This window comes from Dama dama, chromosome X (genome assembly GCF_033118175.1).
Source record: "Dama dama isolate Ldn47 chromosome X, ASM3311817v1, whole genome shotgun sequence".
Lineage (NCBI taxonomy): Eukaryota > Metazoa > Chordata > Mammalia > Artiodactyla > Cervidae > Dama > Dama dama.
This window is the reverse complement of record NC_083714.1, coordinates 91,333,423-91,357,396: the sequence shown is the minus strand read 5'-3', so window position 1 is coordinate 91,357,396 and position 23,974 is coordinate 91,333,423. Positions and strand designations below refer to the sequence as shown.

Genomic DNA, 23,974 nt, shown 5'->3' with positions numbered 1-23,974 from the left:
CTTTATTATTATAAAATGATCTTTTTTATTCCTGGCAATATTCTTTGTTCTGAGATCTACTTTTTCTGATAATAAGTCCATCAAGCTTTCTTTTAATGTTAGCATGGTATATTTTTTTTTAATCCTTTTAGCTTTAACCTCTTTGTGCCTTCTTTGTTTTGTTTTCAGTTTATTTTGATGGCAGTGTGTCTTCATTGCTGTGCACAAACTTTCCCTAGTTGCAGGGAGCAGGACTGCTCTTTGAGGTGGCTCTTGCTGGGGAGCACCAGCCCTGGGCATGCAGGGTTCAGTAGTTGTGGCGCATGGGCTTAGTTGCCCCATGGTGTATGGGATCTTCCTGGACCAGGGATTGAACCTGTGTACCCTGCATTGGCAGGCAAATTTTTTCTATTTGTCCCATCTGTTCTTCATTCCCTTTTCCTTGTTTTCTGGCTTCTTTTGGATCAATTGAGTATATTTATGATTCTACATTATCTCCTTTGTTGGCTTATATATGATTTTGTTTCAGACATCTTGGTGCTTTGTATATTATGGGCATTAACATTAAGGGTTAAGTTTTTGAATAATTGACTCCCTTACCATTATGAAATTATCTTTTTTTATCCTTGACAATATTCCTTTTTTCTTCCAATTTTATTGAGATAAATCGATATACAGCACTGCATAAGTTTAAGGTGTACAGCATAGTGATTTGACTTATATACGTCATTAAATGATAATCACAATAAGTTTAGTGAACATCTATCATTTCATATAGATACTAAATTAAAGAAATAGAAAAAATTTTTTCTTGTGATGAGAACTCTTAGGATTTACTCTTTTAACAACTTATAGCAGTGTTAGTTATATTTATCATGTTGCACATTATATCCCTAATACTTACTTATCTCATAACTGGAAGTTTGTACCTTTTGACTGCCTTCATTCAAGTCCTCCTTCCCCCACACCCCACCTGTGATAACCACAAATCTTACCTTTTTTGCTATGAGTTTGTTAGTTTATTTGTGAAGTATATTGACCTACAACACTATGTTACTTCCTGTTACACAACAGCGATTCAATGTATGATCACCATGATAAGTCTAATTGCAATATGTCACCATACAAAGATATTATATAGTTATTCTATATTCCCCACACTGTACATTTCATACCCTTGACTCCTTTATTTTCCAACTGGAATTTTGTACCTCTTAGTCTCCCTCACCTATTTCTTTCCTCCCTCTATCCCCCTCCCCGGTGGCAGTTACCTTTTTGTTCTCTATAACTCTGTTTCTGTTTTGTTCATTTGTTTTGTTTTTTAGATCCTACTTATAAGTGAAAGCACATAGTTTTGTCTTTGTCTGACTTATTTCACTAAGCATAATATCCTCTAGGTGTATTCATGTTGTCACAAATGGCAAGATTTCATTCTTATGGCTGGGTAACATTCCATCTTATATATACATATATCTCACATCTTTATCCATTCACCTATTGATGACACTTAGGTTATTGTACACTGGCTATTGTAAATAGTGCTGCAATAAACATTGGGGTGCATATATGGTTTCTAATTATGCTTTTTGTTTTCTTTGGATGAATACTCAGGAGTGGAATTGCTAGATCATTTGGTAGTTCTGTTTTTAATTTTTTGAGACTCTCCATACTGTTTTCCATCATGCCTATACCAATTCACATTCTCAACAACAGTGCACGAGGGTTCTCTTTTCCCCACAGCCTCACCAACACTGTTTTTTTTGAAATTTTTTTAAACTTTGTATTTTATATTGGAGTATAGTTGATTAACAATGTTGTGATAGTTTCAGGTGTACACAATGCTATATTTAAAATGGATAACCAACACTTATCATTTGTTGTCTTTTTGATAATAGCCATTCTGACAGGTGTGAGGTGATATCTCATTGTGGTTTTGATTTGTGTTTCCCTGATGGTTAGTGATGTTGAATATCTTTTCATGTGTCTGTTGGCCATCTGTATGTCTTCTTTGGAAAAATGTCTATTCAGATCCTCTTTCCATTTTTAAATCTAGTTTTGTTTTTGTTTTTTTTTTGATATTGAGTTCTATGAGTTCTTTGTGTATTTTGGATATTAACCTCTTATCAGATATACCATTTGCAAATATCTTCTCCCTTTCCGTAGATAGCCTTTTCATTTTGTTGATAGTTTCCTTTGCTGTGCAAGAGCTTTTAGTTGGATGTAGTACCATTTGTTTATTTTTGCTTTTGTTTCCCTTGCCTGAGGATGCTTAGTAAAATATTATTAAGACTGATGTCAAAGAGCTCACTGCCTATATTTCCTTCTAAAAAGATTTATGGTTCCAGGTCTTATGTTTAGGTCTTTGATCCATTCTGAATTTATTTTTGTATATGACGTGAGAAAGTAGTCCGGTTTGATTCTTTTGCATGTAGTTGTCCAGTTTTCTGAGTACCATTTATTGTAGAGGCTGTCTTTTCCCCATTGTATATTCTTACCTCCTTTGTCATAGATTTATTGCCCATATAAGTGTGGGTAATAATATTCTTTAATGCAAATTCTGTATTTGTTGTTCAGTCACTCAGTCATGTCCAACTCTTTGCAACCCCATGGACTGCAGCACGCCAGGCTTCCCTGTCCTTCACCATGTCCCAGAGCTTGCTTAAACTCATATCCATTGAGTCAGTGATGCCATCCAACCATCTCAACCTCTGTCATCCCCTTCTCCTCCTGCCTTCAATCTTTCCCAGCATCAGTCTTTTCCAGTGAATCGGCTCTTCACTTCAGGTGGCCAAAGTATTGGAGCTTCAGTTTCAGCATCAGTCCTTCTAATGAATATTCAGGACTGATTTCCTTTAGGATTAACTGGTTTGATCTCCTTGTTGTCCAAGGGACTCTCAAGAGTCTTCTCCAACACCACAGTTCAAAAGCATCAGTTCTTCAGTGATCAGCCTTCTTTATGGTCCAACTCTCACATCCATACATGACTATTGGATAAACCATATCTTTGATTATATGGACCTTTGTCAGCAAAGTAATGTCTCTGCTTTTTAATACGCTGTTTAGGTTGGTCATAGCTTTTCTTCCAAGGAGCAAGCGTCTTTTAATTTCATGGCTGTAGTCACCATCTCCAATGATTTTGGAGCCCAAGAAAATAAAGTCTGTCACTGTTTCCATTGTTTCCCCATCTATTTGCCATGAAGTGATGGGGCCGGATGCCATGATCTTCTTTTTTTTTGAATGTTGAGTTTTAAGCCAGCTTTTTCACTCTCCTCTTTCACCTTCATCAAGAGGCTCTTTGGTTCCTCTTCAATTTCTGCCATAAGGGTGGTGTCATCTGCATATCTGAGGTTATTGATATTTCTCCTGGCAATCTTGATTCCAGATTGCCAGAATTGATTCCAGATTAATATCAAATAATTATATTTGATTAATAATAATTAATAATCATTAATATAAAATATATCCACTCGGCTTTCTTTGACTACTCTTAGCATGGTATATCTTCATCTAAAAATGAAAATTTTCATTTTTTGAAAGTATCTGTTTTTTATTACACTGGATCTTCATTGCGATACACAGGCTTCTCATTGTGGTGCCTTGTGTTGTAGAGCACAGGCTCTACGCACATGGGCTTCAGTAGTTGCAACACTTGGGCTCAGATGTTGTAGTGTGCAGGCTCTAGAGCACGGGCTTAGCTGTTGTGGTGCTTAGGCTCAGTTGCTCCATGGCATGTGGGTTCCTCCCAGACCAGGGTTTGAACCCATGTCCCCTGCATTGGCAGGCGGATTCTTATCCAGTGTACCACCAGGGAAGTCCAGGCTACCTTTCTAAAAACTGAATTTAGTTAATTTTGTTTGCAGTTTTTGAAATTCCATTGATCTATTTTAAAGATTAATAATGGTTATCTGTTTATTAAGTAGAACAGATGATCACAATATACTTCAATTCTGTATTATGACTTATTATGGACAAAGATTAAGGAGAAAATGGAGAAGGTAAAGACAGAATACATAGAAATGCTAGGATATCTGAAGAAAGATTTTCTGCAGAAAGCTTTCTTGTGACCTTTTCGGAAATTGCCACTAAAGGCTCTTAGAGCACTGTTGGGATTTTTGGTGAGTTTTGGCACAAATGGAAATCTCACTTCTACTTACTTGGGCTCTGGTTCAAGTGAAATTAAACCTGGAGTGAATCTAGCCCATGGGCCAGAGATTCCTCATCCTTAACCTAACATGACTGATTTATCTTCTAGAGTTGGCTTGGAAATGAAATTGAGGTAATGGTCAGTACTGAGGAAGCCAAACGCCATCTGAATGACCTTCTTGAAGACAGAAAGATTCTGGCTCAGGATGTGGCTCAACTCAAATTAAAAATGGAATCTGGGGAGAATCCACCTCCTAAACTCCGGGTAAGTACTCTGTGGAAATATGTTGCCAATGATCATACTCTACACTCCCCAGAAACCCTCACTAATTTGGAGAACTTCTTTCCAATTAGAGCTTCACCCTCATCCCCACTTCTTCTTTACAGAGGCGAACATTCTCACTTGCTGAACTGCGTGGTCAGGTTTCTGAGTCAGAGGATTCCATGAAAAAGCAGATTGAAAGCCTAGAGACTGAAATGGAACTCAGGTAATGGTACTATCTCTAAGGCATTATAACAATTTATGCCTTGAATCAGGAGAAGGAAATGGCAACCCACTCCAGTATTCTTGCCTGGAGAATCCCAGAGACAGAGGAGCCTGGTGGGCTTCTGTCCGTGGGGTCGCACAGAGTCGGACAGACTGAAGCGACTTAGCAGCAGCAGCAGCAGCAATGTGATACACCACATTAACAAACTGAAAGGTAAAAACCATATGATTATCTCAATAGATGCAGAGAAAGCCTTTGACAAAATTCAACATGCATTTATGATAAAAACCCTTCAGAAAGCACTATAGAAGGAACATACCTCAACATAATAAAAGCCATATATGATAAACCCACAGCAAACATCATCCTCAATGGTGAAAAATTGAAAGCATTTCCCCTAAAGTCAGGAACAAGACAAGGGTGGCCACTCTCACCACTACTATTCAATATAGTTTTGGAAGTTTTCACCACAGCAATCAAAGCAGAAAAATAAATAAAAGGAATAAAAAAAAAATATGCCTTGAATTAAAATAGAAGCTATCAATCAGTGATTCAAAAGCTTTGTGATGTCAGAGAAACAAGAAAAAATAATGATTTTTTTGAACTATACACTTCACTAGGCATGTTAGATACATTTTCTCATTCAGTCTCTATGAGATATATACATTATGAGATAAGCATCATTCTTCTCACTTTAGAAATCTAAAGTTGAAAGATCTTAAAAAATTTGCTAAAGATTATACAGAACCAGGATTTGAAACCCATTTTATCTAATTACAAAATCTGTTATCTTTATGATATATCACAAGAACTGACAAAAAACAAAACTCTATTTAGAGGGACCCAATAAATGATACCAGAAGATCAACAACCTGGGAGAAAGAATTTTAGAGATCATCAGCAAAGTAGATAAAATGCATAAGTAAACTACCATGAGCTTTAAATGAGATTAGAAAGTAAAGTATAGGACTTCCCTAGTGGCTCAGTGGAAAGGAATCCTCTGGCCAATGCAGGGGACACAGGTTCAATCTCTAGTCCAAGAAGATTCCACATGCCTCAGAGCAACTAAGCCCATGCACCACAACTGCTGGAGCCTGTGCTCTCTAGGGCCCAGATGCTAAAACTACTGAAGCCCACGCACCTGGAGCCTGTGCTCCACAACAAGAGAAGCCACCACAATGAGAAGCCCAAGCACCTCGACAAAGAGTAACCCCCACTCACTGCAACTAGAGAAAGCCTATGCAAAGCAACTAAGACCCAGCACAGCCAAAAAAATAAATAAAAGGAAAGTAAAGTACATAACACAGAACTTGGCATCTTAGAAGTGCTCGATAAATGCTCTTCTCTTTAATCACTATTACTGTCTTTTAAATATCTATGAAATCTATAAGGAACAGAACTTTGATAGATATTTTATACTGTCTTAGGTATAATAGAATTTTATTGCCCAGAAGACCTTGGCAATCATTTAATTTGTTTTCAGCAACACACACTAGCTGTATATCTTCGGATATGTCTAAGTCACTCAGCAATTGATATTCTGCTTTGTGCTACACTTGGAGAAGGAAATGGCAACCCACTTCAGTATTCTTGCCTGGAAAATCCCATGGACAGAGGAACCTGATAGGTTACAGTCCACGGGGTCACAAAGAGTCGGACATGACTGAGTGACTTCACTTCACTTCACTTTGTGCTACACTAGATGTAGTTGGGATATATAGAAAGTATAGATGGCATTGTCCTTGCTTTCAAGTAGAAACATTGAGTGAAGTCACTCATTATTGACTGACAGTGGCGTGTTGAAATTGTTAAAATTTCAGGAATGCTGTAAACTGTTGATAGCTTACAATCACTCGTGGTGAGAATATTTGCACTATGGAAACTAGCAAAGGCTACAAATCAGATCTGGTACTTTTAGGTGCTGTTTGTTAAACATTTACCTGCATACCATTGTGCATAAGTAAATGATTATATAAATGTAGGGCAGGTGCCACATAGAGTGCAATTAGACGAAGGTGAGTTTAATCAAAGGAATTTCTTTAAAGACAGGAAAGGGCATTTGATAGATAAAACAACTCTAAAGTGTTCTGGCCCGCCTCTTCCAAGAAGCCTTCCCTGACTCTTCATCCCTCACTAACTTTCCTCTTCTCTAAACTCCTTCAGAAATTACAGTACTCAGTCATGTAGTACAGATGATATATGTTATCTTTATATTTATTGATTATTTTATATCTATTAGTCTTGTCAATCTAGACAGATTGTAAGCTTGTTGAAGGAAAGGACTACATATTAGACCAGGGTTCTCAAAGTATGGTGTACAGTCTCCTGGGGATCTCTGAGACCCTTTCAGGGAACCTATGTGACTCCCTGTTTTTATAATAATATTAAGAAATTGTTTGCCATTTTTACTATGTTGACATTTGCCATAATAATGCCAAAGCAATAGTGGACAAAACTGCTAGCACCTTAGCTTGAATCAAAGCAATGGCACAAACCTGTGCCACGTGTTGTACTCAGTCATGTCTGACTCTTTACGACCCCATGGACCATAGCCTGCCAAGCTCCTCTGTCCATGGGATTCTCCAGGCAAGAATACTGAAGTGAGTTACCATGCCCTCCTCCAGTGGATCTTCCCAACCCAGGAACTGAACCCACATCTCTTATGTCTCCTGCACTGGCAGGTGGGTTCTTTACCTCTAGCACCACCTGAAAAGCCCAGCACAAACCTGTACTAGCGATCATTGAATACTTCATCATCATACACTCTCATTTTTTTTTAAGTCAGTTTTACTCAAGAATGGCTGTGATAAAACAATAAAAATTGTTAATTTTTTAAAATCTCAACTTTTGAGTTCAGATCTTTATAATGTTCTGTGTGACAGAACGGGAAGAATACATAAAGCATTTGTGCTGATGTCAAAGGCTGATGTTTGTCTCAAGGAAAAGCACTTGTGCGGTTTGAGGTGTGAGCTCGACAGGCCTCTTTTTTCACAGAACATCAGTTTTACTTGAAACAACTACTGACAAAGTATGGTTATTCAGACTTGGGTACTTGGCAGACATTTTCTCAAAAATGAACAGAGTGAGCCTGTCACATCAAGGAAAACAACTGTCAGTGTTTGTCACCAAAAATAAAATTTGAGCTTTCAAGCAAAACTTAGAATTTTGTGTATGATGTGTATCCATCACTGTTAACTTGGCAGTTTTACATAACTTTTCTAATGTGCCCAGTAGTGATATTAACAATTGTTATCTTATTTCTATTGTGTAACAAAATGTGTTGATTTGAGGGTTCTGTATGACCATCCAAATGACATGTTACAGAATCACGTAAGAGTAAAAGATCCATTCAGTTGGCAAGTAACTACATTTCAACTCTTTTAAGGAACTTGTTGGGTTTTGGTGTAGTCTCAAAGAAGAATAGCCACAGTTTTCTGAAAAGGCTGTTAAAATGCTCCTCCCAGGAACTTCCGGGTGGTACAGTGGTTAGGACTCCATACTTTCACTGCAGTGCCCTGGGTTCAATCCCTGGTCAGGGAACTAAGATCCCATAAGCTGTGCAGCGAGGCCAAAATTAAATTAAATTAAAAATTAAAATAAAATGCTCCTCTTTTGTCCAACTACATATCCACGTGTGGCCAGACTACCTTCATTTACATCATCCAGAACATGTCACAAAAGATTAAATGCAGAGGGACATGTGAGAATCCAGCTGTCTTCTACTGAACCATACATTACAGAGAAATGTCAATGTAAAACAATCTCACTCTTCTTACAGCATTGTTTTTTTGTATTGGAAAATGTTGTTTTGTGTGTGTGTGTGAGAGAGAGAGAGAGAAAAAGACACTCATACACACACACACACGTTCATGTCCTTCTCAGACCTTAGAATGTGACTTTATTTGGCAACAGTGTCACTGCAGATGTAATTGTTAATATATAAAGGATTATTGTGACTTTAAGTAAATTAATAAGTATTTTCCTCACTTTTACTTTCTAATAGTGTAAATATCTATAGATATAATGTATATGAGCAAAATTTCTTAGAGGTCCTCAATAATTTCTAAGAGTGTAAAGGGGTCCTGAGACCCAAAAAGTTAAGAACTGCTATCTCAGATTATTTTAGTATCCATTTTCTTTATAGTACCTTATTGCATGTTACACACATGCCAGTACACTCCCTAGCATGGGGATACCTAGCAAATTTGAGACAGAAGCTATTGATGAAACTGAAATATTATGCAGACCTTGGTCTCAGGCCATACTTGATCATAAAGAATCTTGTCCTTGTAAATGTGAGCCACCATGTCACAATTCCAGCTTATATGGCCTCAAGACAAAGTCATATTATAGTCAATATGCTACAACAAAACCCTCACTAAAACAAATCTTTCCAAGCCCACTGTATGACCCACTTATTTCAACCAGTATTTAATAAAATAAAAACATTTGGATAGTCTTAGAGTCGCTTTACAACAATATTTGAGATACTGTATAAAATCCTAACCAGATGACTCAGTCATTATTTAAGTGATATTTAACTGATACCTCTGTCCATAAAAGTATTTGTAGTTTCTCCTTAGAGCTCTTCCCTCTCCTTGATGTTGAGGCTACTAGCAATAAGGCACACTGTTTCTCTCCCTGAAGGAGTGCTCAGATTGCTGACCTACAGCAGAAGCTGCTGGACGCAGAAAGTGAAGACAGACCAAAACACCGCTGGGAGAATATTGCTACCATTCTGGAAGCCAAGTGTGCCCTGAAATACTTAACTGGAGAAGTAAACATTTCTTCCTATCATCCATTAGGGGTCTGGTTTGGTGGTTTGAAATTAGATGTTAGCCTGGAATATTGTCATAGTGCTATTGCCACTGTTCGTGGTAGAAACCACAATGACGTTATCATTAGAGAAATAGTTTTATGGGTAAAGGTTTGTGTGAGCAAGAACAGCCTGGTCACTTAAAATATATATATAACTTGCAAGCTGATACTCATGCCTGACATATAACAGGTGCTCAATAATGTTCACTGTTATTATGAAAAGTTTAAGATACCATAGTAGGCCATTGATCAAACATAAAATATTATACTATACTACTTTTTACCTCTGATATGTATTTCAAAAAGTTTTAAGTACGATCTAGGAGAGAGAAAACCTTTGACATATAAAGATTCATCTTAAGGAAAATCCGTCTTCACTGACCTTAAAATAATATACCATCATCCATTGTCACAAAAGGAATTAAAATTGATCACCTCTAGTGATTGAGGCAAGCATACAAACTCTAACTCTGCAAGTTTGAGCAATGCTATCATTTATACATTTTTGTATTGTGTTAGCAGATTTATCCTACTAAGGAAATCCTTATTAGTCTTGTGAACACTGGTATTTATGATGTTCACCATCGGGACTAGTAGAGAATATAAAAGTAGGCCAGCATAGGATATCAATCTAGCCTAAAGAGCCAAAGCTGCAGTTTCAGCTAGTGTGTCTACGAGTTCCAACATGTGAACACAGGCACTCTGAAATGGGACATAATTAGCCATAAGGGTGTGACTTATGGATTTCTCTTTAAAATTAAGGAAGAACTTTTTGAATATCAGAATTTAGAATTGTCTGATACTCTTTGTGTTAGATTCATTCTTGCCTTGAAGTAGAACAAGAGCTTAAATGACCTTAGTGGTGGCTTCCAGCTCTAAGACATCTATCTCAGCAGATAACTATCTGGGCTCTTGGTTTGAATGGTGTTGTTACTATTCAATGGTAGAATCCATGACATGAAAAAATAAGACTAGACTTGGACATGGAAGAATATTTCTCAGTCAGTTTCAAGAAAGCTGACATTTTTCTGCCTAATGAATGGGGAAAGGTGACCATTCTCCAAATAAACTGATCTTCTTTTATCCCTTCCAGCTGGTCTCCTCCAAAATACAGGTCAGCAAGCTTGAAAGCAACCTGAAACAGAACAAGGCCAGCTATGCTGACATGCAGAAGATGCTGTTTGAGGAACGAAATCATTTTGCTGAAATAGAAGCAGAGTTACAGGCAGAGCTGGTGAGAATGGAGCAACAGCACCAAGAGAAGGTAAGCTGGCAAGCCAAGAAGCTATACTGAGAAACAAACCATCGTTGCTTTCTGTTGTTAGTTTAAAATAATAATAGTGGGAGGTATGAAGTTTCCTTCAAAAGGCCATGTAGTCTTTTCCAATCTTTGCAAGTAAGACACCAGAAACAGAAAAATGACTTACCTAAGTTTATACGTGCCAGTGACAGTGGCTCTTAACTTCCAACTTTTTTTTTGTTTAATATTTATCTACCTATTTATTTAGCTGTCTCGGGTCTTAGTTGCAGCATCAGCATCTTTTGTTGCAGCACATGGGCTTCTCTCCAGTTGTGGCCCGAGGGTTCCAGAGCACGTGGGCTCAGTAGTTGTGGTACACAAGCTTAATTGCCTCACGGCATGTGGGATCTTAGTTCCCCAACCAGGGATCGAACCCATGTTCCCTGCATTGGCAGGTGGATTCTTAACCACTGGACCACCTGGGAAGTTCCTTAAGCTCCAACCTTAATACCAAGATGAACATGCTGATAATACTGTGACTGTGCTTACTACTTCAAGCCATGAGAGTAAAAGAGAATAATTTTCTTTGAAATCACAGAGAAATAACTGCATCACTTCAGTTCAGTTCAGTCACTCAGTCGTGTCCGACTCTTCGTGACTCCATGGACCACAGCATGCCAGGCCTCCCTGTCCATCACCAACTCCCAGAGTCTACTCAAACTCATCTCCATTGAGTCAGTGATGCCATCTACCCATCTCATCCTCTGTCGTCCCCTTCTCCTCCTGCCTTCAATCTTTCCCAGCATCAGGGTCTTTTCAAATGAGTCAGCTCTTCGCATCAGGTGGCCAAAGTATTGGAGTTTCAGCTTCAACATCAGTCCTTGCAATGAATATTCAGGACTGATCTCCTTTAGGATGGACTGGTTGGATCTCCTTGCAGTCCAAGGGACTCTCAAGAGTCTTCTCCAACACCACACTTCAAAAGCATCAATTCTTCTGCGCTCAGCTTTCTTCACAGTCCAACTCTCACATCCATACATGACTACTGGAAAAACCATAGCCCTGACGAGACGGACCTTTGTTGGTAAAGTAATGTCTCTGCTTTTTAACATGCTGTCTAGGTTGGTCATAACTTTCCTTCCAAGGAGTAAGCGTCTTTTAATTTCATGGCTACAGTCACCATCTGCAGTGATTTTGGAGCCCAAAAAAATAAAGTCTCTCACTGTTTCCATTGTTTCCCCATCTATTTGCCATGAAGTGATGGGACTAGATGCCATGATCTTAGTTTTTTGAATGTTGAGCTTTAAGCCAACTCTTTCACTCTCCTCTTTCACTTTCATCAAGAGGCTCTTTAGTTCTTCTTCAATTTATGCCATAAGGGTGCCATAAGGTTCTTCAATTTCTGCATATCTGAGGTTATTGATATTTCTCCTGGCAATCTTGATTCCAGCTTGTGCTTCATCCAGCCCAGCATTTCTCATGATGTACTCTGCATATAAATTAAATAAGCAGGGTGACAATATACAGCCTTGACATACTCCTTTTCCTGTTTGGAACCAGTCTGTTGTTCCAAACAGTTCTAACTGTTGCTTCCTGACATGCATACAGATTTCTCAAGAGGCAGGTCAGGTGATCTGGTATTCCCATCTCTTTCAGAATTTTCCACATTTTATTGTGATCCACACAGTCAAAGGCTTTGGCATAGTCAATAAAGCAGAAATAGGTGTTTTTCTGGAACTCTCTTGCTTATTCGATGATTCAGCGGATGTTGGCAATTTGATCTCTGGTTCCTCTGCCTTTTCTAAAACCAGCTTGAACATCTACAAGTTCACGGTTCACGTATTGTTGAAGCCTTGCTTGGAGAATTTTGAGCATTACTTTGCTAGTGTGTGAGATGAGTGCAATTGTGCAGTAGTTTGAGCATTCTTTGGCATTGCCTTTCTTTGGGATTGGAATGAAAACTGACCCTTTCCAGTCCTGTGGCCACTGCTGAGTTTTCCAAATTTGCTGGCATATTGAGTGCAGCACTTTCACAGCATCATCTTTTAGGATTTGAAATAGCTCAACTGGAATTCCATCACCTCCACTAGCTTTGTTCACAGTGATGCTTCCTAAGGCCCACTTGACTTCACATTCCAGGATGTCTGGCTCTAGGTGGGTGATCACACCATCGTAGTTATCTGGGTCGTGAAGATCTTTTTTGTACAGTTCTGTGTATTCTTGGCACCTCTTCTTAATATCGTCTGCTTCTGTTCGGTCCATACTATTTCTGTCCTTTATTGGGCTAAACTGAAATTCCTTTTTCCTTTTATTCCTTTGGTACCATTGGGTTGTATTTTTCTCTAGGTGCTGTACCTCCTCAGTCAGCTACAACAAAGCCAAATGGCGGAGAAGCAGCTAGAAGAGTCAGTCAGCGAAAAGGAGCAACAGCTGCTGAACACCCTGAAGTGTCAGGTATGGACATGAGGCAAAGCTCTCCAGAGATGGGGTCCACGGGCCTGACTTAGAACTCTATCTGATTTAGACCATTGTTTAACCTGCAGAAAAAATTACCTACTGAAAAGAAGTTTATAATGGTAGCCTCTGTTGCTTTGTTAGCCCTATTTGGTCAATTTAGTGATGTTTAGGATGTAGCCATACATAGGATAACCTCTGTTTTGATACAGAAATGAGAGTATATACTCTGTACCAGACTTTAAGGCCTCCTCATTCTTTCTCTCAACCCTGAGCTCTAAAGAGTTGAGAATGTTAAATCATCCAGTAGAATCCTAGGGGCATTTAGCTCTCTCTTTCTGTGCCTGCTATGAGTTGAGACCTGACATGTTTGTAAAATGCCTGGGGTCTGCATTTCTTCCAGAGTCTGGGAACACCACACCCTTTAATAGCATGTTGGAGCACTATTTTATCCAAGTTAGCATCTTTTTCCTGAACCACCAGTCTCTAAGTTTTCCTTGGCACCTCTCACTGAAGACATAACCAAACTTGTTAAGGTCATATGCATGAATCCAGTTGTCTTAAGTGCCAAGAAAGTTTAATCAGAAAAAAAAAAATAGAAAGTTTAATCAGGCTCATTAGTGCAGCAAATAAACTGCTTAATCTGTGTTGAGAAGCATGGACAAAAGCATCCAAAGATGTCAAAGAAACAGCTGACTCTCTGGGTGGGTTTCTTTATTGGCATCCTGATGTGAATAAGGGATATGAGGCTAGAAAATAGAAAAGAATGAAGAATGTGTATAGGGCAGAGCCCATGCTTCCTGTGAGTGTGGTCATGGCTGCTTGGGAATGTTGGAATAGAGGTGGCATTCAGGACATCTAGGAATTGGTAGGGATCAGGCATTTTTCTGGGTGCCAATGCCTGCTGTGCAAAAACCATCTGCTGCCAGCAACTTGGCAGTAGTGTGTTTTCATCTCTGAGTTGTTTGGTAACCCATATGTAGTACCCAAAATAACCCCACCTATCACTGCATTATCTGGAAACAGGATGAAGAACTTGAGAAGATGCGGGAAGTGTGTGAGCAAAATCAGCAGCTTCTTCAAGAGAATGAACTCATGAAGCAGGTACTGCAGCTTCCCACCCATTCAGTAAGCCCTGGGAGACCCTGTTGCAACTGAGACCAGCCCTTGGGAGCAACTCCTAGTGTATATAGACTTGGCTCTATTTTATGAGGTCTTCATCTAGTTTCCATGTGATATGGTCATGTCCATTTCAGATGATATAAAAGACATTTAAATTTGCTCCTTTCTGAATCTAATACTGATACTGTAAAGTGGGAATCCTTCAACCTACTTTGCTATTATCCAGCCTCACTTTACCATGGCTTAAAATTAAGCTAATTAGGATTCTGTGTTTTATCCATGAACACTCTCAGAAGCTTCCCTGCAAAGTACACTTTGTCTCTTCTTTTCAAATAGAAACTGAACCTCCTCCAAGTAGCCAGCAGACAGAAATCTCATCTTCGTAAGGATACCCTTCTGTCTCCAGACTCTTCTTTTGAATATATCCCACCTAAGGTAAACTACTCAGTGCCTGTGATACCTTCGCATAGCCAAGGTTTGTGGTGAGTGTGCAAAAATCACCTTTTTAGAAGTGGTTGATAGTTAAAATTCCTACATTCCAGCATTCCAAGTTTCCTTGGAGTCCCAGATAAAACTACAGTACAATCTTGAGAAAAATAGACTTCCTCCCTCCCTAGAAGCCTGTCTTTAGGCTATTTAGGTCATTTAGGCATTATGCAACACAGCTGAGAAGGAGGAGCAAAGAGCAGTGTTCAGCTGTCCATCTAAAGATACTTATCATATCATGAGTCTCTCCCTCCTCCCTCAGATTACTCAGCCTCTGTCCCTTCAGTTTCTCTCCCTTCAAAGACTGTAAGGTCAAAGGCTTAAGTAGAATTTTCTTCTGATTGGTAAAGCCAAGTGGGCTGTCTTTGAGGGCATCTAAAATCTCTGCTCTTAGAATATAGCTGGCAGCAGCTACTAAGAAGATAGGATCCAAGTGTTGTTGTTGTTTTTAGTTAAATAACCATTCCAAACCTTTTTTCTTAGCCCAAACCTTCCCGTTTTAAAGAAAAGTTCCTGGAGCAAAGCATGGACATCGAAGACCTAAAATACTGTTCGGAATATTCTGTGAATGAGCCTGAGGACAGTGATGATGATGGTGGCGATGGGAATGATGAGGAATGGAAGCCAACAAAATTAGTTAAGGTGTCCAAGAAGAACATCCAAGGGGTAGGAGGCAGCTCATCTCTTTCAGGAGTTCTGTTCATTAGTCTTCACTGCCAGTGAGAATGTGCCAGCCCCTCGATCCCATTCAGAGGCACTGGCTCCACTGAGGGGCGTTCATTGGGCAAGCTCTATATGGAACCCAGGGCTAAGTGAGAGGGCTGCCTGGGTGCACAGAGGGGTTCTTTTCATGTTTTCAGATTCTTACCCAGTCTGAACAGGTAGTAGTGTTCTATATCGTCTCATTGAAACTGGTTCCTGTGTGATCATAATAACCTTTCACATTCTTATAGCACTTTACAGTTTATGAACTATTCTCATATGTTACCTCTTTTCGTTGTCACCAAAAAAAAAAAAAATCCAGTGAGGTGTTTATTGTTTGTATTTTACAGCTGGATCTGAGACTCAGGAGAGTGAAATGACCTTGCCCAGGGACATAAAACCAAGTGAGAGTCAGGACTTGAAATCAAATGTTCTGACTCCAAGTCCAGTTTATTTCTACCACACCATGGTCAAATCAGTAAAAACCTCAGACCAACTTTAAAATTAAACACACCAAAGTTAGGGCTAGTTAGGAAAAATCTGACTTTGAGACATGCTCTTTTTACTTACTGGAGAAGGCAATGGCACCCCACTCCAGTACTCTTGCCTGGAAAATCCCATGACAGAGGAGCCTGGTAGGCTGCAGTCCATGGGGTCGCTAAGAGTCAGACACAACTGAGCGACTTCACTTTCACTTTTCACTTTCCTGCATTGGAGAAGGAAATGGCAACCCACTCCAGTGTTCTTGCCTGGAGAATCTCAGGGACGGGGGAGCCTGGTGGGCTGCCGTCTATGGGGTCACACAGAGTCCGACAGGACTGAAGCGACTTAGCAGCAGCTATTTACTTACACAATGACATTGCTACATATTTACCAAACTTAGATGTTTTATGTTGAAACACTAACTCCCCAGGCCTTACAGTTCATTACTACCCCAACTGTGCCCTGCAGCCACATTCCACTTAAAGAGAACAACTCACAAATTACCTTAGCTGGATTCCTAGAAGGTTACTCAATTTCATTAGCTGATAGCGCACCACTGGGGAACTGAGCCTTGTATAGCCACAAACACCAGAGAGAAGCAAATCATGAGAACTAGACCATTGTGGCATTAAGTCATTTGCAAAGTCATCAGGAATGCAACAAAGTCACCATGTGCTCTTGGTGGAACTAAGAGCTCATCCTTAGCCTCAGAAAGCTTATAATCTAAATGGGAAAACAAGACAAAGAAATAGGAAGCATCATAGAACCTCGGGGCTTCCCAGGTGGTGCAAGTGGTAAAGAACCTGCAAGAGACATAAGAAACACAAGTTCGATCCCTGGGTTGAAAAGATCCCCTGGAGGAGGGTACGGCAACCCACTCCAGTATTCTTGCCTGGAGAATCCCATGGACAGAGGAGCCTGGTGGGCTATAGTCCATAGGGTCACAAAGAGTCAGACATCACTGAAGCGACTTAGCATGCATGTACACATAGAACCTCAACCTACTCATCTCAGGGACATGGATTGAGGGGCCTTTAAGAGTGACTATAAAGCCAAACCAAGTAGATAGAGTTTAAGGACATGCCATGAAAGAGATGACTGTTGCTGCATTATAAGACAGAAAGGGAAATACAGTCTTGGGAGACCATTTTCTGGCACAACGAATAGCATATTGCAAAGTCTTGATAGTAGAGGTAGTAGTGTAACAGAGTTGAGACATTGAGAGAAAATGGGGCAGAACATGTCTTTCATTCATTTACTCAGCAAACATTTATGCTGTCTACTGTGATTGAAGTGGAATGCATGAGCTGAATGTTGATGAAAAGGTCAGCCAGGTAATAGGAAGCAAAGATGAGAAGTACACACAGAAACAAATGGTAGAGGACCTAAAGCTCTGGGAAGGAGTTTCCAAATAGGAAGCAAATATGGGTATACTTGTCTTTGAGGAATGCCTATCACACACACATACACAAGTATATATATATATATATGCACTATTGCTATAAGCTTAAAAAAGGAAATATAAAAGTATAGCAAAATATTGCAAGTAAGTAATAATTGTTATCAATGATAAATCCTCTGTCTAAAACACTGAGAGATGATTCATTTCTAGGCTTTTCCCCTGATTTTATAACTTGAGAATATAATTGGGCTTTAAGGGGGGCAAGTTGACAATTGAATTTCTCCTTTTTGGTGACCTTGAAGTATAATGGATGCTGTGACTGCTCTTTCATCGGACTGCTTGTAGACACGTCAGCTTTAGACCTTGATGCTTTGCATGAAGGCCATCCTGATTGTTACTGTTGCAACACAGCTGAATCACTATCCTATCCAGGTATTTGGATAGGAGGCTGCAGCAAGCACCAAAATGATGACTTGTCCAAAGCTAATGCTGAAAAAATAGGTTTCCTCATTCAGCTGTGTTTCCTATATATACTAAGGAGATGCCAAAGGATAAAGAAGTGATAGCTTAGAAGCCAGGTAGACATGAGTTCTGTCTTGACTTTGCCACTGTTTAGTTGGTTGGCCTTAAGCAGGTCACACAATCTCTCTGGGCCTCAGATTCCTTATTTATGTAATAAAGGGATGAGACTAGACTAGTGATACATAAGGTCTCTTCCAGCACAAATATCCTGAGTTAAAGTTGTATATATGGGTTTTGTTGTTGTTTTTAATATGTAGGTTTTAATAATACCACCTTTATATGGTATTATATGGTGTCCGAGAAGTTAAAAGAAGGAATATATGTGAGAGCACCTTGTAAAGGATAAAATGTCATGCAGGTATTGGTATTAAAGCACTGTAACCACTATTACAAATATTCCCATTTGTCCCCTTTGGCAGAAAAGAAGGAGCAGGTATTCTGGTCTCTAGTAATAAAAGAATGGAGATGAACTGGGATGGAGTGACTTGTCCAAGGGCATGCCAAGTATTGAGTATAAGACTAGAGCCCAGGTCTCCTAATTCCTGGCCTAGTATTCTTTATGTTACAATTTTTACCAGTTTTTATCATTCTGAGATATAATATAGCACTAAAATCAGTGCTAGAAGAATTATAAACTCTAAAGAAATAATTTTCAACCCTGGTTGCACATTAGAATCCCCCAGGGAGCTTTTAAACACAGGGAGCCTGAGACCCCATGCCCAGATATTCTGATTTAATTAGTCTGAGGTGGGACCTGGCCTTTTTGAAAAGCTCACCAGAGATTTCTTATGTACACATGGACATCACCAGATGGTCAGGGTTGAGAACCACTGGCGTAAAGGAACCCCAAAGGTCTTTCCTCTCTACTTCCCACTCTATATAAAGACTGTCTATTAAAGTGGTTCCCAATTATGGTGTTGGGACATGCTGTTGGTTGCTAGCAGTTGTGGTACACACACATGTGTGTATATACATATACCACATACATCATATTTGAGGTTATGTCTGTGGCAAGGTCTTGCTCCCTCTCTTATATTTTGATCCCGGTTTGGGAGAAAACAGGATGAATTTATAGCTAGTGCACATGGCATTCATGTGAATACATCTAACGTGTATGTCATGACTGTTCTATAATACCACTCCCAGGTGTTTATCTAGCCTCTGCTTGCTCGAAAACAAGCAGTCTACTAGGGGGAAGCTCACAGTCTCACAGGGAATCCCACTGTATTCCAAGTGGCTGTTAGAAAGCTGTACTTTGTTGAGCTGAAGTGTGCTGTCCTATAGATCATCCCGATGAGACTTTGGCTATGTAAAAGTTGACTTGTTTTTCCTTATAACAACCCCTCAGATACCAGTCTCCTATGATTAACCCTGTGGATAAAATGAAGACACATGGCCTGGGTAATAGAGTGTTTTTGAGGCAGATAGATAAATGTGTAAATGGTCAGAGGACCATACCCAGTATATAGCAATCAATGGATCAGTGTCATTCTGGTGAGGTATCTCTCGGACATGTCATAGAACGCTGTCTTTTGCTCTGTCTTATTCAAAGGAGTGAAGCTGGGTTTTGTTTTATTTTTATTACATCCAGTGTTGGCAAAGGTAACTGAGGTGGGCATTTCTGTCTGTTGTTATTAAAATGTAACTTGGCATACCTTTCTGGAAAGCACCTTGCAAATATGTATCAGAAGCCTTAAAAATATTCCTATAGGCAGGGAGGATCAAAGAGAGGGGACATATATATACTTATGATTGATTCATACTATTCACGGGGTTCTCAAGGAAGAATACTGAAGTGGTTTGCCATTCCCTTCTCCAGTGGACCATGTTTTGTCAGAACTCTCCACCAATATGAAAAGGCAAAAAGATATGACACTGAAAGATGAACTCCCCAGTTCAGTAGGTGCCCAATATGCTACTGGAGAAGAGTGGAGAAATAGCTCCAGAAAGAATGAAGAGGCTGAGCCAAAGTGAAAACAATGCCCAGTTGTAGATGTGACTGGTGATGGAAGTAAAGCCCAATGCTGTAAAGACAATATTGCATAGGAACCTGGAATGTTAGGTCCATGAACCAAGGTAAATTGGAAGTGGTCAAACAGGAGATGGCGAGAGTGAACACTGACATTTTAGGAATCATGGACGGGAATGGGAGAATGTAATTCAGATGACCGTTATATCTACTACTGTGGACAAGAATCCCTTAGAAGAAATGGAGTAGCCCTTGTAGTCAACAAGAGTCTGAAATGCAGTACTTGGGTGCGATCTCAAAAACAACAGAATGATCTCTGTTTGCAAGGCAAACCATTCAATATCACAGTAATCCAACTCTGTCCCAACCACTAATGTTGAAGAAGCTGAAGTTGAATGATTCTATGATGACCTACAAGACCTTCTAGAACTAAACAACAAAAAAAGATGTCCCTTTCATTGTAGGGGACTAGAATTCAAAAGTAGGAAGTCAAGAGATATCTGGAGTAACAGGCAAGTTTGGCCTTGGAGTACAAAATGAAGCAGGGCAAAGGCTAACAGAGTTTTGCCAAGAGAACAACACAAGAGACGACTCTGCACATGGACATCACCAGATGGTCAGTACTGAGATCAGGTTGATTATATTCTTTGTAGCCAAAGATGGAGAAGCTCTATACAGTCAGCAAAAACAAGACCGGGAGCTGACTGTGGCTCAGATCACGAACTCTTTATTGTAAAATTCAGACTTAAATTAAAGAAAGTAGGGAAAACCACTAGACCATTCAGATATGACCTAAATCAAATCCTTTATGATTACACAATGGAAGTGACAAATGTATTCAAGGGATTAGATCTGATAGAGTGCCTGAAGAACTATGGACGGAGGTTGTGACATTGTACAGGAGGTGGTGATCAAAACCATCCCCAAGAAAAAGAAACGCAAGAAGGCAAAATGGTTGTCTGAGGAGGCCTTACAAATAGCTGAGGAAAGAAGAGAAAGCAAAAGGAAAAGGAGAAAAAGAAAGATATCCATTTGAATGCAGAGTTCCAAAGAATAGCAAGGAGAGATAAGAAAGCCTTCCTCGGTGATCAATGCAAAGAAATAGAGGAAAACAATAGAATGGGAAAGATTAGCGATCTCTTCAAGAAAATTAGAGATACCAAGGGAACATTTCATGCAAAGATGGGCATAATAAAGGATAGAAATGCTATGGACGTAACAGAAGTAGAAGATATTAAGAAGGGGTGCCAAGAATACACAGAAGAACTATATAAAAGAGATCTTAATGACCCAGATAATCATGATGGTGTGATCATTCACCTAGAGCCAGACATTCTGGAGCGCAGGTCAAGTGGGCCTTAGGAAGCATCACTATGAACAAAGCTAGTGGAGGTCATGGAATTCCAGTTGAGCTACTTCAAATCCTGAAAGATGATGCTGGAAAGTGCTGCCTTCAATATGCCAGGAAATCTGGAAAACTCAGCAGTGGCCAAAGGACTGGAAAAGGTCAGTTTTCATTCCAATCCCAAAAAAGGGCAATGTCAAAGAATGTTCAAACTATGGCACAATTGTGCTCATCTCACATGGTAGCAAAGTAATGCTCAAAATTCCCCAAGCTAGACTTCAACAGTACATGAACCAAGAACTTCCAGATTTTCAAGCTGGATTTAGAAAAGGCAGAGGAACCAGAGATCAAATTGCCAACATTCATTTGATCATAGAAAACACAAGAGAATTCCAGAAAAGCATCTACTTCTGCTTCATGGACTATGCTAAAGCCTTTGATTGTGTGGATCACAGCAAACTGCTGAAAATTTTTCAAGAGATGGGAATACCAGACCACCTTACCTGCCTCCTGAGAAGTCTATATGCTGGTCAAGAAGCAACAGTTAGAACCGTACGTGAAACAATGGACTGGTTCCAAATCGGAAAAAGAGTACGTCACAGCTGTTTATTGTCACCCTGCTTATTTAGCTTATATGCAGAGTACATCAGGCTAAATGCCAGGCTAGGTGAAACACAAGCTGGAGTCAAGATCGCCAGGAGACATATCAATAACCTCAGATATGCAGATGACACCACCCTTATAGCAGAAATTGAAGAGGATCTAAAGAGCCTTCTGATGAGGGTGACAGGAGAGTGAAAAAGCTGGCTTAAAACTCAACATTGAAAAAACAGAGATCATGGCTTCTGGTCCCATCATTTCATGGCAAATACATGGGGAAACAATGGAAAGATTGAGAGACTTTATTTTGGGGAGCTCCAAAATCATTGGAGATGGTGACTACCCATGAAATTAAAAGACACTTGCTCCTTGGAAGAAAAGCTATGACCAACCTGGACAACATATTAAAAAGCAGAGATATTACTTTGCTGACAAAGGTCCATCTAATCAAAGCTGTGGTTTTTCCAGTAGTCATGTATGTATGTGAGAGTTGGACCTTAAAAAAAGCTGAGTGCTGAAGAATTGATGCTTTTGAAGTGTGGTGTTGGAGAAGACTCTTGCAAGTCCCTTGGGCTGCAAAGAGATCAAATCAGTCAATCTTAAAGGAAATCAGTCCTGAATATTCATTGGAAGGACTGATGTTGAAACTGAAACTGCAATACTTTGGCCACCTGATACGAAGAACTGACTCATTGGAAAAAATCCTGATGCTAGGAAAGATTGAAGACAGGAGAAGAAGGGGATGACAGAGGATGAAATGGTTGGATGGCATCACTGACTTGATAGACATGAGTTTGAGCAAGCTCCGGAATTGGTGATGGACAGAGAAACCTGGCATGCTGCAGTCCATGGGGTCGCAGAGTCAGATATGACTGAACATAATGTATGGCTGATTCACACTGTTGTATGGCAGAAACCAACACAACATTGTAAAGCAATTATCTTCCAACTAAAAATAAATTTTAAAAAATGTTCCTTTCCTTCAGCCCTGTAATTATACACCTAGGTATTTATACTAAGGAAATAGTCATTGATATGTAAAAAGATTTATAAATCATTTTTGAGCATCGGACTATGTATCAGGCCCTGCTTCTAGGTGCTGAGGATAATAAACAGACGTCAGGTCCTTGGCCTCATGAAACTGAAGACATTCTTGTGGAGAGAGACACAAAGTGACCAGAAAACAAAATAATTTTAGATGGTAAGAGATGAAACAAAAATGTAGTCAAATCTTAGAGAATGATGGGGTAGGAAAAGAGTACTTTGGAAGAGTGCTTGGAAGAGGCCTCTCTAAAGAGGAGATATTTAAGCTGAGATCTGAACAAAGTGAAGGAACAAGCCAGGAAAAAGTCAGAAGAACATTTCAGGGAAAGGAAACCATAACTGCAAAGGTCTCAGAGTAAGAATGATCTTGTCTTATCAAGGAGCAGCTGAAAAGGTCAGTGTGGCTGGAGGATATTGAGAAATGAAAGAGTACAGTACAAGGGCAGGTCAGAGGGGTAATCAGGGCCCTTGTCAGTCATGGTAAGATTTGGATTGTATTTATATATCAGGATATTTGCTGTGTGTAACATGATTTATAATGGTAAACAATTTCTTTCAAAATAATCTTTTTTTTAAATAATCTTAATATCTAACATTAAGTGACTGATTAAGTACATTGATATTTCCACATAATGAAAGGCCATATGCAATTGTTAAATATTAAAAATCATGATTTTGATTTTCAGATTTTATAGAGTACTGTATATTATTCTCATAATAAGGAGGGGTAGGTGTTTTAATGGTTTCTTTTACCTTTACAACTACAGAACAATGGTGATGGTTGTCCATATGAAAGAGAGTTGAGGACTTGAATTTAACTATAAATGCAGCATGAATACACAAAGATGGCAAGCTAAAAAATGTTACTGTGATTTTAGGACTCATAAGCAGAACTATTGAGTTCATAACAAGGGAGGTGTTTCTCTCAATCTACTTCACAATGGTCACACCACATTTAGAAAGTTGTGCTCATTTCTGGATGTCACAATTAAAGATGAACTTGGACAAATTGATATATAGCTAAGGTGCTGAGAATTCTTGGAAAACATGTCATGTGGTGAATCATTGAGGGAGCTAGGTATATTTAGCTTTGAGAGGATTTGGACAGAGTGGGACTGGGGAGTGAAGATGATACTCAGGGTTTAAACATCTGTGCTGTGAAAGTGGGGTTAAACTG

At 39.4% G+C, this 23,974-nt stretch overlaps 1 protein-coding gene across 4 annotated transcripts in view; it reads left to right on the top strand.

Annotated features, from left to right (window-relative positions):
- Positions 1-23,974, top strand: part of KIF4A (kinesin family member 4A) — a 128,322-nt gene that overhangs the window by 99,475 nt on the left and 4,873 nt on the right. For all 4 annotated transcript variants that reach the window (XM_061136499.1, XM_061136500.1, XM_061136502.1 and 1 more), the window contains 8 exons: positions 4,232-4,387; positions 4,510-4,610; positions 9,258-9,387; positions 10,522-10,692; positions 13,015-13,122; positions 14,149-14,226; positions 14,581-14,679; positions 15,214-15,396. In XM_061136499.1, coding sequence (XP_060992482.1) covers positions 4,232-4,387; positions 4,510-4,610; positions 9,258-9,387; positions 10,522-10,692; positions 13,015-13,122; positions 14,149-14,226; positions 14,581-14,679; positions 15,214-15,396 — 1,026 coding nt within the window. The remainder of the gene's footprint in view (positions 1-4,231; positions 4,388-4,509; positions 4,611-9,257; positions 9,388-10,521; positions 10,693-13,014; positions 13,123-14,148; positions 14,227-14,580; positions 14,680-15,213; positions 15,397-23,974) is intronic.